This window comes from Tripterygium wilfordii, chromosome 19, assembly GCF_013401445.1.
Source record: "Tripterygium wilfordii isolate XIE 37 chromosome 19, ASM1340144v1, whole genome shotgun sequence".
In the NCBI taxonomy this organism is placed as follows: Eukaryota; Viridiplantae; Streptophyta; class Magnoliopsida; order Celastrales; family Celastraceae; genus Tripterygium; species Tripterygium wilfordii.
Window position 1 is genome coordinate 3,052,266 of NC_052250.1, and position 16,562 is coordinate 3,068,827.

The following is a 16,562-nucleotide window of genomic DNA, read 5'->3' on the forward strand; positions in this document are numbered from 1 at the left end:
GTTAAAACATTAGTTTTTTTTTTCTTCTTTTTATAGAATTTATGGTTTTACAATTAATCAAGCAATAACTTTCTTTTACAAAATCCCAACCAAAAAACAGAGTCCCCCCCACCCCACCCCAAAAAAGGAAAAAAAAAACCACCATCTTTTGTTCCCAGAAAGTAATTGAGAGAAAAAACAAAGAATCAATTGAAAAAGCAAAGCAAGCATATCAATCCTCCTACCCTAAAAAGACATCCACAGCCACAAACACAGACAGACAAACTGACTGATATCATATCACCACCATCCTATCAGAGAAGTCCACGTGCCCTTGTTGTCCTACCATTGAAGGTCTTGTATCTATCACAAGCTTTTTTCACAGAGGACCCATAAGATATGGACAGTGGCACCACAGCACGTGAAACCCAATTAAGGTTTTTAGCAGAAGATGAAGAGGAAGATGCACCACACATGAATGCTCACTTTCTTTCTTGAATTAATTATCTGAGTTGAGAAGTGATGAGCACTTGATGATCCTTGTCCGTACAGCCCATGTTGTTGGAATTTGGTGATGAGGATGCATTGTTGTTGTTGTTAATCTTCTTATTATTGAGGTTTTGTTGGTGATAGACTTGCCTTAGTCTCTCAATTTCCCTCTTCAATGCCTCTTGATGAGCTGCCCATTCATTCCCAACAAGTCTTAAGTTGATTCCTTCATCAATAATATTTAAACTAAATGTGGATACAATTTTTGTATCCAAAGTATTGTCCGCTCTACGATTCCTTTATACGCATTCCTACCCTTTCCTCATATTTTTATTTCGTAAAATATTTCGCCTCTTCCACTCGAAACCATAACCTCTTTAAGGTGGAGAAAATGAGTACCCAAGTAACCATAAACTCTTTATGAGTTCGAGTGGGAGAGGTGAAATATTTTTCTAAAATAAAACCGTGAGGGGATGGTTGGAAAACCCATAGAAGTACTCTAAAACGGACGATCTCTTGAATGGAAAAATGCCTCCACACTAAAGAAAATTAAATAAAAAATGAGGAAAACATATATATATTTTTTTATAATAATATGTTTTAACTGTTATTACTTCTGAAAAGGGTTAAAACCCAAAAATGTTACTTGCAATAATAGTTAAGGAAAAATCAAGAAATAATTCTTCAAAAATCAACCAAAGAATGGCATGCAATTTAATCCAATAGTATATTTTAGTGTAATTAGTAGTATTTGGGTAGATGAGAGGGTATTTAATTTCTTGTCATGAATATTAAATATTCACTCACTGTGAAATGAATTAGTTAGTATTCACAAAATTACAAGCAAATCATGCAAATAAAAATTGACAAAAAATTAATTAAGCAGAAAATATTTTGACATACCATCCTTGAAAAGCTTGTCTTGAGCCAGAGCAGCAATCCTTTGCTTCAAAGCACTATTATCAACATTAAGTATTAACCTTTGATGATCAAAGAATGCAACTCTTGGGGACAATGCAGATACTTCACTCTGTATTAATATTCCATCCATTTTCAATTAATTATCAATCCAACCCAAAAATAAATAAATAAAATGATAATTAACACTTAATTTTGTGTTGAATTAATGGAATTAAATGATGTACCTGTAATGTTGTTACGCTACGTTCAAGCTCTGAAATGTATTGTAACTTCCTCACTCTTGATCTCTGTGCAGACTGCCGGTTCGCTAAAATTCTGAAACAAAAATTATCTAAATTAATACTAATAATATGATTATCTAATATTGATTTAAAAAAATAATTTTATTTTACACGTTAATTATTTCATTCAATTCTTTGATATTACTTGGGATTAAACAAAGTTTAATTGATTTTAGAAAAAAAAAAAAAACATTCTTCAATCGAATTTATGATCTCAATTTTTTGTAAGAAAATGTTGTTATATGCGTACCTTCTAACCCTCTTAGGATCAGCAATGTGGACTGCAGGTGCCTGCTGTGATTCAATATTGCAGGAGCTCTCCTCCTCTCCTGGTTCAGTCTTAGGCCGCTGTTCATGCTGCTGTTGTTGTTGTTGATGATCTAACGACATTGCTTTGTCGTCGTTGTTGCTATTTTGATCGGACGGTGTGGACGAAACAGGCGACGAGGAGGACAATGTGGCTGGTGGCACGGTCGCCGCCACATCATCGGAGAACATAGACAGCAATTGCTGGTCGTCGAGGCGGTCGAAGGCAGCTCCAAGATTCATGGAGTTGGAACTGTTAATGTTGTGGTGGTGGTAAGTTTCCCCTTCTTCATCCACTTCAAAGAAGGCGATGGAGTCGCTGGCTGAGCGGCGGTGGGCCCCACGCCTCGCGGAGGAGAAGTCGAGGAATTGGTCCACCCATGAGGTTGGAAGGGCATCCCGGCGGCGGTGGTGGCGGAGGAATTGAAGGTTCTTTGGTGAGGCAAATTTTGGGTAATGGGAGGTATTTTGGGTGGCAATTGTGCCATTTTTTTTAATTTTAGTTCCAAGAGAGCTAGTGTATCAAAGAAGAGGCACAAAATATGAAGAGAGAAAATTGTGGGCGATGGATGGTTATAACTTGTATGGGATTGGATGTTTGGATGGTAAAGGCTTAACCAACCAACAAAACTACCCAACAAACCACCCAAAACACATCAAAACTAACACTACCTATATATCAATCTAGGAATCCTAAAAACACACATTTGTGTTATTAGGATGAGAGATCGAAAGAGAGAGATAGCCCCTCTCTATTACAAAACATCATTATTGTTTTTTTTTAAAAAATAAATGATTAAATGTCCATCTTTCGGTATTGGGTTTTCGGTAGAGATTTAAAGGCTCGACAATTTGTTTAAAATGATAGAGTTTATAATTGAAATCTAATGATTTGGTAAGTGTGTCACATCACATCATATTTTTATTTTTTTCATTTTCAAAACTTGTTCGATTTTTTCTCCACCATTAGATATAAATAGTAAACTTTAAGGAATTACAAAGGTTTTATTTTTTTAATTAATTAAATGAATGGGTCCATAGGTTTTGGAGAGTGGGAGGAGGTGGTGGGTCACATGGGTGGAGGGATTAGAGACAGCTAGCAACAGCTGGTAGGGTTGTGAGACTGGGAAAGTCAAGCAGTGTGAGTTTATTAACTGGAGGAATCAGCCACCACGTGCTGATGTGACCCCTATCTTTCGCATATATATATATATATTATTTTTATTTATTTACATATGTAGTCTTTGTGACCACTCACACACATTCGACATGTCTCATTTGTTGTCTCTCTACATGCACACGTATATATACATATACATATGTACATATATATATATATATACACACACTATAATCTATATATCATCTTTTACTTGCTCAATGCACATTCAAGTTTCTATAGGACTCGATCCTTCACCATTGGATGTATCTCACAAATGTGATCAATCCATGGAGCTATAACGTCCAACCAAAATTTTCAGATTCAATTGAATTCTCATCATCAAAGTTTTAATATTATGTATATATACATAAATTTTCCTATACGCATTTAAAATACGCCCCCAAATTATAGCCCGAGAATTTGATTGTATGTATAGGTATGGATTCGAGTTTATATATAAGATGTGTGTTAAAATTAAACTAATTCCATAAACACAGTTTTTAAGTGTAGATAATGTGGGTGTTTGGCAGTGCATTTACACTGTGTTAAGTTGCACCGCACCTTACAGCACCACAGTTTTTTGTGGCATGCCAAACAGCTTTTGCATTCCAACTCACCTCACAACACCACAACTTTTTATCTCACCGCACCTCACCACACCTCACAGCACCCCCAAACGCTTGCAATATATGTTGAAGTGTCCTACGTAATCAAATTAGGTCAATTATTTATTTTAGATTAATGTACAATGCAAACAGTAAGTGATTTTATATTAATATTATTAGTCATCTAACATAACCGTAGTTTAAATACGCCAAACGCACCTCACAGTATCGCATCACACTTTTAAAAGTGATGCGTCAAACAACTTTTTACATTCCAACTCACCTCACAACACCACAATTTTATAACTCACATCACCTCAAAGCAGTTGACAGCACTCCCAAACAGACTCAATTATTGATATATGCATTGGGTGTTTATACAACCGGACCAAATTATAGGGAATTTGATTGTACATTTCCTTCAATTTAATTAGCACTGACATCCTACTTTATTTGGATTTGGACTATATAAATCTATGTATATGTATATATACACAGACACACATATAGAAATAGTATATTTGGGGATATTGATGAGCTGTGAAAGAAAGATAGAGAACTTATAGGAATCATGTCCTCCTTGCCCCCATGTGAGTACTGTTTGTAAGGAGCTAGCCCATCTTTATCTTCCAAATCACACTCACATGGAGGGCATATATCCCTTGTGTGTGTGTGTGTATATATATATATATCCTTCCTCTTCATTTCTTGGCAACTTTACATCTTCTGATGTTGCCAATTAATTATCCTCCTTAATTGTTTCTTTAATCTAAAAGTACTTAGAGTACACTAATAATGATTAGTGGAAAGTTGAGAAAGCATATTTTTAGTTTACTTTGTGCTCTATTTCTTAAAGCTTTTGTCCAAATTAACATGTAATATTCTATTTTTGATACCTATGCATGTACAAAGACAACTTGTGAAATTAATCTTGATTACTTTAAACATAGATTCTCATAGCTGGCGTAATTTAGTGGCTTAATTTATCATAAACATCCATATATATATATTGATCTATAAATATATGTGTTAGTGCATATTGTACAATAATACTGAAATTACACTAAATTATATTCGATGGAACACAACCGTAGTAGACTGAGGCAAGGGTATCACGATCTCTTCAAGGAGATTCGAGTCATCTGCAGCTCTTCTTGTCTTCAAAACCAGTACAATAAAATTCTCAACTCCACTCCTCTGGGGTACAACAACCCAACTCGGTCGTATAACTAACTCGAACATGCACATGAATAGTTAGCCCAAAATCCCATAAAGTCACAATCTCTGTCCAAATTAGAGAGAATGTTTGAGAGAAAGAACATAGTTTCGAGCTCTCTGTAGTTCTTCTTGTCTTTAGAACTAGTACAACATAATTCTATTGTCTCGACTCCTCTGAGATATAACAATTTTGTTTTTTTAGAGCAAAAGCCATGTTATTTACTTAGAGGCCCCATTTTCAATTGGGAACTAAGCACCATGAGGATTAACCAGGGTAGAGGGAGTTGTTCACTAAAATAGAGAAGATAAGAGACTTGCATTGTTTGTGGAGCTACAGAGAGACACTGGGTGATAGAGTTTTGAGAAAATTGACATTCTCTCATGCTATTCATAACATTAGGTGCATGAATAAGAAGCGTAGAACAAAAAGTTGTGAATATGGCATCCATGTTATTATGTTAATATATACTAAGAGAATTGGACAGGTGTCGATAAGCCAGGTTTGCCTTACCCATTTTAATATACAGTATATACGTATAGACAGATTACAATAGTATTGGCATATCAAGAAATTTGAAGACATGCACTACATTCATGCTATAGTATAATTAAAATCTACAATTACGTGGCCTAGGGCGGGCATCCCCTATTATATATATATATATATATATATATATGAGAATTCTCTTATGAGATCCTAAAATGAGGTCATACCTTTTAGGAATTAAACATTTTTTTTAAAAGTTGAGAAAAATATATTTGTATTTTGATTGGTCTTACGAACCCAATGATATATTTTTTGTTCGAAACAAAATTAAATTCAACATGAAAAGTAAATGATAATTATGGATCGTTGGATATAAAACAAAAAATATTTCATACACTTTTCAAGTTGCATTTGATTTTTGTTTCGAATAAAAAATATATCGTTGAGTTCGTAAGACTTATTAAAACACAAATATATTTTTTTCAAATTTTTGAAAAATGTTTTGAACCTCAAAAGTGAATCTTAAAAGTTAATACCATAGAATTCTTTTAGATATATGAAAAATTCTTAGGTGAGGGATCCCTCACTTTATTTAAAATGAGGGATTCATCTGACATTATTCATTTGGTGTAAATGCGGCCACCACACGTGATGGGACCCGCACGTAAATGATGGTAGATGGATCCCGCGCATGAGAAGCCCTATATATATATATAGTTAGATAGCTCATAGCTAGCTAGATGTATTCATACCTCTTCATCTCCTTTCACTATATAAAGAGATGATTTTCTCATTCACGTTGGTTCATTTGTGTTAGCAACACCAGAGGGTGCATCAAGTTGCCTAATTAGAATAATTAGGCTGGGGATGATCTTCTTCTGCTTTGTACTTATACCAAGAGGCCCAGAAGAGATAGTTTATGAAGTTGAGGCAGCTTAGAATTGCTAAGAACCAATAGAACAGATTCAGATTGTTGTCATTTAAATTAGTCCCTTCTATCCACCCTTTTCTGCTTGGAGCTGCCACTCTCTTAGTTATGGCGTTTATAAGATCCACAAACACACTGCTCAGGAAGTAGCCAAAAGACAGTGATAGATAAGTGAAGGATGTAGAGAGAGACCTCATGCATGCTGGTGCTTCCTTGTAGAAGAATTCCAGCATTCCGACAAGAGTGAACATGTCTGCGATCCCAGATATCCCATATTGAAAAGAAAGCCAGAATACGCTAATGGGATTTCCTATATCTTTTTTGGTCTGATCCCTTCTCTTCACTTCAACTATTCCAGCAACAGCCATTGAGATTGCAGAGAGGACTAGTCCAACTCCCACGCGTTGAAGCTGCGTGATTCCCGAAGGATGGTGAGTGATCTTGCGAGCGAAAGGAACGAACAAGAACTCATATGCCGGAAGGAGAATGCACGTGAAAACCAGTGGAATCACAGGAACCGATGCAGCAGGAACCTCCAGGGACCCAAGATGGAGATCCATTATGTTCCCTTGTTGGACTGAGAATGTTTGAAGTTGTGCTGAACATGTATTCATTATAATGGTGCTGCCTAATATGGGCAGCATTCTTATCAAAATCTTCACTTCTTCCACTTGACTCACTCTGCAAATTGCTGCCTCCGACCCCTCAGGAACAACAATGGCTGCTTTGTCTAGGAACCTGCAGGGCTCATTGTTTTTCACTTGTTATATACCAAAATGTCTCTTGCAAAATAAACTGATCAGTTAGTAACAATCTATTATATATGGTCACTTCACCTGAATTGGTTTGTGTAACCTATTTTTTCCTCGGTTGATTCTTTATCGTCGTTTTCGTAAAGAACTTCAGGTTTATCAGGTAGGGGTAACTTTCTGTTCTTAATTGCCCATCCAATGACCTAGAAGAAGAAGAAGAAGAAGAAGAAGAAGAAGAATATATATAGCACATATATAGCTAGGATAAAATAATGGAAAGGTAGAAACTGTAATTGCCTTGGCAATCCTTAAGATAGGGCTCTCTCCGGGGGCTTGGAGGCGGAAGAAAGGCTTTCCAGCGGCAAGAACAACATACCCAGCAGAGGCTACAACAGTTGATATGAAAAAACCCCAGTACCATTTCTTTGTAGTGCTAACCCAAACAATGGCAGTGACTCCTACAGCACCTCCCATGACTGTGCTGAGCCTAAGCCAATTGAAGAAGGTTGCAAGACCCTTGGCTTCTTCAGGATCTTTTTGATCAAATTGGTCAGCACCAAGTACTACAAGAGCTCCCCTGACTCCACCTGAACCCAATGCCAACAAGATCAGGGAGGCATACAACATTAGTACTGCTATTCCACCTTCCACACTACGTGACTTGCCACCACAATATTCTGGATGCAAACTTTCGTATCGAGCTTGAATTGTCAACAAAGCCAGTCCCTACTCCACACAACAAAAAAGAAAAGAAAAGAAAAGAAAAGAGAATCGATTATATGGACTCTGTCGAGCTAGGCAGCTATTAACCTGCGACTGGATTCATTACCAGGATTTCGAGTATTCCAAAGAGCAAAACGGTATGAAGTCTGTTGAGGTAAGTGTCAGAAACGAAGCCACCAACGAGGGAGAGTAGGAAAGTCGAGCCTGCTAAGTTTGTGAGTGTGTTTGAAGCAGAAGGTACGTCAAAGTTCATGACATCAATGAAGTAGAGGACCATACTATCCGTGTTTGCAATAAAACCCATGTTCTCTAATGCAGAGAAGGCTATATATATATATATATACACACAAGTACATTTACAATATTATTACTTACCAGTTACATATATATCAATTCTTGTTATATATATATAATCTCAGGCAAGCAGCAAATTAATGTAGTAGGTAGGTAATTCTTCACTTACCAAATATGAACATGGAAGCTCTGAATCCACCTTTCTGATTGTTGGAGAGGCTGGCCTTGTCTTCCTCCTGCGTCTGCACAATTCAAATTAATTTGAGAAATGTTATATATATATATATAAACAGGCCAGGGATACTTTCGCGACTTACCATGGTGAAGACTTGCTGAAGAGGGTTCAACAATAGTCAGCTTAATTTGCAGAGAAATAACTACTGATGAAGAGCAAAACGTACAGGCTACACTTGTTTTTTTTTTTTTTAATTGGTATATATTAATGGGACAAGGTTGGAATCCTTGACATGTAATGTAACATATATATTTAGGCAAACTTTATGACAAATAGCATCGATCGTTAGTGATCAATGGCCGTCCCAGGGATGCAGATCACTTTGGTATTATCACAGCAGACAGATTAATTCTTGTTCTTGGCTTGCTTATTACTATGCATAGGCCAGGGCCAGCTATGCATATATATATATATATATATATATATATGTAACAAAGTTTGTCTTGCATGGCAGTCTCGAAAGAGCTGTTATTACCAAACGTGTTGCATGACTGTGTAACTTTAGTCTGTCGAGATTGAATGTTTGGACGTTTTAGTGAAGGGAATAATCAAGACTACTTGTATTTTGATTATTGCGTGTACAGACAACACGGCTGACAAATCATATACAAACACATCTGCGTCATTTGTTTCAACGTCACTTTTGACTTTTCTTTTCATGACATGCATATATGGCAGACACATTTCGACGGATCGCCGGATGTACTGCCTCAAATCTATTTCTATGCAGTTTCAATTAGACGGGCCGTTTGCTCATCTGAATCCTTGTATTAATATAAAGGAAGAAGAATCGAAAAACCCCTTAACTTAGATCATTAGCCCTGGGTCATATTTGCCGTCCAAAATCACTGATGGTGCATATTTTTATTAACATGACACAATAATTTTAAAAAGTAAATGACATGAAAAATGTGAAATGTGACTCAGGGCTAATGGAGGGTATTCATCAAAAGTTAAGCTTATTTGATAAGATCTCACATTGGAAAAAGTAAGGGAGGGGCGACAATGGATAATTTAACCAATCTTTTTGTAGGTTTTTTCTACAAAACTCTTTTGAATCATTTGACATGAAACCCCCTACTTTCTTGATTCATCATTGTTTTCTACCACCTTTTGGTGAGGGTATTCATCAAAAGTTCATGTGCTTATTTGATAAGATCATACATTAAAAAAAGTAAGGGAGGAGCGACAATAAATAATGAGAGGTCATAACCTAATACATTAAGATTGATTTTTTGGGCCTATACGAGGATGTTGGGCTTGGAGGAATAAATCCATAAGGTTTCGATCTAAAGAAAATAATATCTTAATGTGTTTGAGTTTATAGGCGTTGCGAATCTATTCAGAGTTTAATCCAACTTCCAGATTCTGAGCTTGAAAATCACAACTGTCCGTGGATAATGGTGGAATGAGTTTGGGCTTACGAATGAAGTGAGGCCCACTAAAATATCTAAGATTCAATCTTGAAGGCAGCGTAACCCGAGAGTGACAGTCCGGTGGTATCCATTAATGTCTTCGGCTCCTGCTCACGCTTCTTCACTGATCACTTCTTTACACTCATTCTCTTTCTTTTTAAGTCTCCGCGTATAGAAATTTCAAATCTGATGCGTCAAAGCTGCTTCTTTTCCTGATCCGTTTAGCTGCTGCAAGAACCCCGCCCGTCCCGAACAGGAATAGACTGGGAAATTGGAAATGGCGGCTTACAGGGCTGACGATGATTACGACTACCTGTTCAAGGTTGTGCTTATAGGGGACTCTGGGGTGGGCAAATCGAACTTGCTGTCGCGATTCACGAAAAACGAGTTCTCGTTGGAGTCTAAGTCCACCATCGGAGTTGAATTCGCTACTCGGAGTATTCGAGTCGATGACAATGTCGTCAAGGCCCAGATTTGGGATACTGCTGGCCAAGAAAGGTTCGACCCTTTCTCTTTTGCTCTCTCTATCTCTCTATATCTCTGTTGTTGCTGTTCTTATATCTCGCTTTGCACTTTTTGGGTTATTTTTTTCTGCTGTTTGTTTGGTGAAAAATTGTAGGTAAACGTTTGATGCTAGAAGTGTATTGCTTCCCATCCCCTTGACTTTTGATAGTCTTGAGTTTTTTCCTGTTTGGTTGCTGGAAAAGTAAGGGGAATGGGTATTTGCATTCGAGATTTGGGGTGATGGTGGAGTCATTTTGTTGGATTGCGTGTTTTGTGGGTAAGGTAAAGTAATTGAAAAAAAAAAGAACGGATCTCCATAAACCGAGGTTTTTGTGTTCTTTTAAAACTTGAATTTTCATTTGAGGGAGATTTAAACATTCATGAGGTCCAAATGTCTGAGGATGGAGCACAATCTTGAATTTTTATTCAGTAAATGCTCGAAATGAGAGGGAAATATTACTGAAGTTAGATTTTAGAATTTCTGCTAGTTTATGTGCGTGGGGAATTTAAAGATACTAGTTCTTCTAATGAAATGCCAAATTGTTTGTCCTTGTTGAGGTAAGGCTTTTCCCTTTTCTGAAAACTGAAACAATCTGCACGAGAAGTTATCTTTCATTTAGATCTTTTGAGTGTCTGAAATATATCTTCTGTACGATTACTGATGTTAGTACTTAGTAGTACCTTGCTACTACCTTGTAGTGTGATTGTTATTGTGGCGAACTCATGCATCCTGAAAAATGATGTTGCAAAATGAACTTCTTTATAGATTTTTTCAGATATTTAGTGCAGCATTTTTGAGGCTGTTGAGTCATATTATTGGGTTGCACTGTCTTAGTGCCACTTAATAAAATTTCTTTTGCATTCAAAAGAGAGAGGCCGTGGAGCCACAGAGTACCCTGGCCTCCGCTAATGAGAGTTGGGGGTGGTGTGTTGGGGGGATGGGTGGGAGATGGGAGGAGGTGATTGGGACAGCATGTTTGGCTATTTGGCTTGCACAGGAAAATTGAAATGTGATAAGTCAAAACCTGACAAAAGGGTTTTCTTAAGATACGAATTAGATTTACCAAAGAATTGTGAATAGTAGAAGGTTGCAAGTTTTTTGTTTTCCTTGAGACATTATGAAGAGATGATTTGTGGAGTGCTACGTAGGAATATCCTGTGGGTTTTATGGATCCTTGTTGTGCTACGATCATCATCCATTTGGAGAGGAAAGATAAACTCATTGGGCATGTGGAAGAAGAGAACACTAATAGTGCTCTGCCACTTGGCCACTTAATCTCATGGTAGTTCATTTATGTCTTTTTCGTGCAATTTGGGAAGTTGATGGCATATACACTATATTTGAGGTCTTAGTTTCATCAGATTCAATAAGGAAGTAGTAATTGCACTGGAAGTCTAGAAATGGAGTTTGGGGCTATTTATGAGTTAAGGTTGTAGATGGCTAGTAGAATTTTGTTGATTTATAACCTTATATGAACTAAGTGATAAAGGACCTAAACTGAGGCTGATCAAGGTTCTAACAGTGTTGTGTGTATTGCTTGGGGCAGATTTTATGTTTATTTTCTTTTTTCTTGAAAACTTTTGTGAATGAATTCTGATGAAGCTCCCAGAGTAGTAGTTGCAAAACTAGTTAGGTCTTGCAATCACTAGCAAAGAAATTTTTTTTTGATAGAAACACGAGGGAAAAAGGATGATGAAGTAGAATAATCAGTAGGGTGTTTTTGGAATCTCTCCTAACATCGCGATGAGGTCAAATTTATAAATTTGGCTATATACTTTGTCCAAACTTTCTATTTTATTTTGCATTATTTAAGGAAGATATATTAAATAGGGAAAAAAAAATACTAATCCTATATGGAAAAAACGACTTCCTTATTCAAACAGAAAACAGTTTTCCTCATAGACAAGGGGTTACCCGGCAAAACAAAACTAATAATAGGATCAAGTTGCCTAACTACCACATTGAGTATGTAATAGACTTGTGTTAATTAAAAGACATCAATCTGGAGAGTTGCAAAGTTTATTCATGCATCAATTTTAAGGTTAGATTTTGTTCTAGCAAGAAAGAAGACTTGGAGTTAGTCTACTTATAGCTAGCATGCCTTGGCTTCTGACTTTTGAACATGTAAGGCCATGGTTTGGTTTGTGATATTATAGGTGAATTATTATTATTATTATTAGTTCCTGATAATATAGATATAGGTGATATTTCTTAATCTTCTTTGCTTGCATTGTGGGGAGAAGGGATGCTTACTCAAATCTGTTGTCATGCAAAACACTTAGTTGCTGTTAGTTGTGCTTGTACGTTTTGCTTTGAGTTTAATACTGTGATTCTGTTTTTTGGCAAAGATATCGAGCAATCACAAGTGCATACTATCGGGGAGCTATTGGTGCATTGCTTGTGTATGATGTCACTCGACATGTCACATTTGAGAATGTTGAGAGATGGTTAAAGGAGCTACGGGATCATACTGACTCCAACATTGTGATTATGCTGGTGGGAAATAAGGCAGATCTGCGCCATTTACGAGCTGTTTCCACAGAGGATGCCAAGGCCTTTGCTGAGAGAGAGAACACTTTCTTTATGGAAACATCTGCCCTCGAGTCTCTGAATGTTGAGAATGCCTTTACTGAAGTTCTAACACAAATATATCACGTAGCCAGCAGGAAAGCACTTGATCTTGGGGATGACCCTGCAGCTTTGCCCAAAGGACAAACCATCAATGTTGGAACAAAGGATGATGTTTCTGCTGTTAAGAAAGTTGGCTGCTGCTCCGTTTAACTGTAAGAGGAAGATGAAGGATACCCAATATATATTTATCCGCTGCAATTATAAATGCTAGACTTACCGTATTACAGGAAATGGTCCGTCTCCTAACTTTTCAACCTTATAAATCATGCATAGATGCCTGGGTTTTTGCATGAGAGCTTTTTATGGTATGGAGTCGAGTAAATCCAGATCTTGAAGATTTTTCCTTTTTCCCTTGGATGTCACTTCCTTCATAGTCGCTTCGGGTTTGCTCCTCGTGTATGTTTTATTTATTGATTGCTGTAAGTTCTTTGTGTAATTCTATCCGAGTAGGAGATTTGTTTATCAATGAAGGTTTTAAAAATTAGTTATTTCTCAAAGATGCCAAATCTTATCTATGTAAACAGGAGTCCTCCAGCAGCATGTATGATGCCAATGCAGAGGAATTTTAGCAACTAAGACAATCATGTACGAATCTAATGCTCATCCGGAACACTCCTCTCCTTTGGCTTGAGCGAATCCATTGGTTTGATAATATATCAATGAAGATTAGCAAAATCCTCTAGTCCTTCAAAGAAGATTTGTAGGAGTCGTCCGTGGCTCCATGAATCTTTTTTTTTTCAAAAGGATAGGATTTCAACCCACTCACTCTAATCTTTTGATCGAATCCATGAAGCACCTTGATCAAGTTTATGCTTCAACACAGTCGGAATCCAGCTTGGCTATAATATACCTTGGAATCCACCCAAGGATTTGTGTCGAGACGATCTCACTCGGAATCCACTAAAGTCAACACAGCTTGGAATCCTCCAAATGTCTTCAGGTATACGTCTTGAACTTCTGGAATCCATCGAAAAATCTCACAAGTGTATTTGGTGTTTTCACTTGCAATGAAACTCTCTCTTGATCACTTATTCACTTGTACATTGATCTATCACTCAAATACAAGAGAGCATGAAACAATTACAAGAATATGAAACTGTATAAATTCCAGAATGATCTTCAATTGCTTCCATCATTCTTCTTTGAAGTGTACTGCTGTGGATTTAAAAAAAAAAACTGTGACTAAGATCATACAACTGTCATAATAATTAGGATTTAAAAATCGTACAAGTATCAACACCATTGCCATCTTCTCCTTTTTAGATTTTGTGGTCGCCACATATTCGTATTCAGTTGTCATTTTTTTTTTTGAAACGGGGAAGGGAGATTTGAGCCCTAATTATCAGGGTGATACACATCATCTTTACCACTCCAACTAATGATTCGGGTGCACTTAACTGTCATTGGAGAAGCATTCATTTGTTTCATACATCAAAAAAGACAAGCATTGGTTTCGTGCATAAGACTAAGTATTCATTTACAATACGCCGTACACTATACTTCAATAACCTGCATTGTATTCCTCATTCTCGAAATTGATGTCACAACATAAACATAGAATTAACAAAACAATTCATTCATTCATAAAATTTTCTATCCAATTATTTAAATAACCTATCATGTTATATTTATTTCAATTCTCATTTTATTCACTAAAATAAACTGAAGAGATCGAAGAAATTGACAAAGTAAAACGTCTGAAAATATAAAGAAGAACGACACCGTTCAAGTAAAGGGCAAATGACATCGCAAGAAAAGATAAACTGTGGGAGGTAAAACGACATCGTTCCACTGAGAAGAGAGTCGATCTTCATTGAAATCTAACGCCCCTTCAAGGTGAACTTGGTCTTCAATCAAGTTGAGCTTAAACAAGAAACCTTGAAGTTGAAAAATCGTATGAACATATATCATTTCTGTATCTTTCCACAACCATTAGAACTTGCTATTTTTAACTTGATGAATTCTTTTAATCTAAAAAAAAAATTATGTATAATAAATAATAAAATTATTTTCATCGAACAACAAGTCATTTCATTTTATCTTTAAAATATCAACAAAATATGAAAATAGAGGTACAATTTTGTTTATGGTACGTATCTCGGAAAGTTTGGCCATGCCAATGTAAGCCAATATTGAAGAACCATAAATACTTTCTTATTATTAGACTTCTAATGGTGGTATGAAAAGAGCTGCAAGACATTAGATTCACACTGTAGAGCAATTTACTGAGGCAAAAGAGACTTCTCTTTTCTGGAGGTTAAACTCCACTTGAAAGTTCACTTGTGCTACATTTCCAAAAATCGATAATTCATCATTTGAAACTATCGCCATACAGTATAAATCTTGATATATCATAAATGTGTTTGTCGATGGTAAATGAAGCTTCGCACCATTAAAATGGAATATCATTTCTGGAATATTGATATTTACGCTGGAGTTAGTTCGATAGCATAAGCGAAACTTTAATGGTGGATTCGGTATTGGGCTGATTCCAATGGCTTTTTGAACCATAGCTTCCACACCATTGTACATATTCGAATTCAGCATCGTCAGGGTTGTTCCAGAATCTATTATGATATTACCACGATTTTGACTCTCATATATTGTCTCATTCCCAATAGTAATACCTAGAAGATTAAGGAAATAGAAGGTCCGAGGACGTTCATCTACTAGTGGGGTTGAAACAACTATTGTCCCCTTCATCGTTGCTCCTGATCCGAATCTAAGTTTACTAGTAGTTGTGGCACCTCTAGGAACTAAGCAGTATGAGAATTTGTGTTCAATTTTTGTTTTGATCAACTGAGAAATAAGTGATAATAATCCTCCACCAAGGCCAACGACACCCTGAACACGACTATTGAAATTAGCATGATTTTGGTGGCCGCATCCAAACGCTAGTTTAGGAAATGAAGCCACTCCACCATTGATGGAGTCTAAATAGACAGTGTCACTACTTAGGACTCCCAATGTATACATCCCACTTAAATAAGAAAAATTGTATTTGCAGCAATCTAAGTACCCACGCCTTTTAACAGTGCCCAAAGCATAACAATAATATGTTTCATACAAAAGTTTTTTGTAGGTCGTCGATTTTGTCGGCTCAAATAATGGCTCATCTTGAAGGTAGCAACCCACACAAGGATGGCATTGTATCCATATAAGGTCACTTCCTGTGTCTGCAATAGCAAGAATTTTGCGTTTTGGGGAACCAATATGAAACTCCATGAGATAATCAGCTTCATGTGGAGTGAGCACCGACATAACATCTCATTGATGTGTATGGATGAATGGAAGGATTTGACTCGACTAAAGGATCGTAGGATACTCTTTCTAATCAGCTCTGAAGGTGTAACATTGTCATAAAACGGAGATAATGACGAATCACGATGAATAAGTTCGATACTAAAACTGTCTTCTTTTCCTCTAACAAGTGATTGAACTGAAACTATAACCAAAATATAAATGAAAATGAAAAAACTCAATTGATGCATCGTTTTTAAGTAATTAGAGCAAAAAGGAAAAGGAATCAATGTTCAATTTTTGTTCATTACAACTCATATATATAGCAAAGGTGGTGAGTTTTTATTTACAAAGAAACCTTGAAGTGATTGATGAACCTTTTGGAATAAGC

At 36.5% G+C, this 16,562-nt stretch overlaps 4 protein-coding genes across 4 annotated transcripts; 1 reads left to right on the forward strand and 3 right to left on the reverse strand.

Annotated features, from left to right (window-relative positions):
• Nucleotides 1–146: 146 nt before the first annotated feature.
• On the reverse strand, nucleotides 147–2,725 carry LOC119986067 (basic leucine zipper 6-like). The gene is given in 5 exon segments (XM_038830614.1): nucleotides 147–658; nucleotides 1,372–1,498; nucleotides 1,614–1,704; nucleotides 1,921–2,374; nucleotides 2,377–2,725. Coding segments are annotated over 5 exon segments (936 nt in total). The 5' UTR covers nucleotides 2,465–2,725; the 3' UTR covers nucleotides 147–482.
• A 3,566-nt stretch (nucleotides 2,726–6,291) lies between these two features.
• LOC119985468 (protein NRT1/ PTR FAMILY 4.5-like) lies at nucleotides 6,292–9,064 on the reverse strand. The gene is made up of 6 exons (XM_038829765.1): nucleotides 8,963–9,064; nucleotides 8,315–8,387; nucleotides 7,958–8,175; nucleotides 7,426–7,854; nucleotides 7,213–7,331; nucleotides 6,292–7,114 (listed from the first exon to the last, which is right to left on the reverse strand). Exons 1-6 carry the CDS (start codon nucleotides 9,062–9,064, stop codon nucleotides 6,292–6,294), a joined length of 1,764 nt encoding a protein of 587 aa, XP_038685693.1.
• An 804-nt stretch (nucleotides 9,065–9,868) lies between these two features.
• On the forward strand, nucleotides 9,869–13,430 carry LOC119985904 (ras-related protein RABA1f-like). The gene is made up of 2 exons (XM_038830371.1): nucleotides 9,869–10,293; nucleotides 12,649–13,430. Exons 1-2 carry the CDS (start codon nucleotides 10,073–10,075, stop codon nucleotides 13,079–13,081), a joined length of 654 nt encoding a protein of 217 aa, XP_038686299.1. The 5' UTR covers nucleotides 9,869–10,072; the 3' UTR covers nucleotides 13,082–13,430.
• Nucleotides 13,431–15,136: 1,706 nt separating this feature from the next.
• LOC119985469 (aspartic proteinase CDR1-like) lies at nucleotides 15,137–16,192 on the reverse strand. Its single transcript, XM_038829766.1, has one exon. It carries the CDS (start codon nucleotides 16,190–16,192, stop codon nucleotides 15,137–15,139), a length of 1,056 nt encoding a protein of 351 aa, XP_038685694.1.
• Nucleotides 16,193–16,562: the final 370 nt, after the last annotated feature.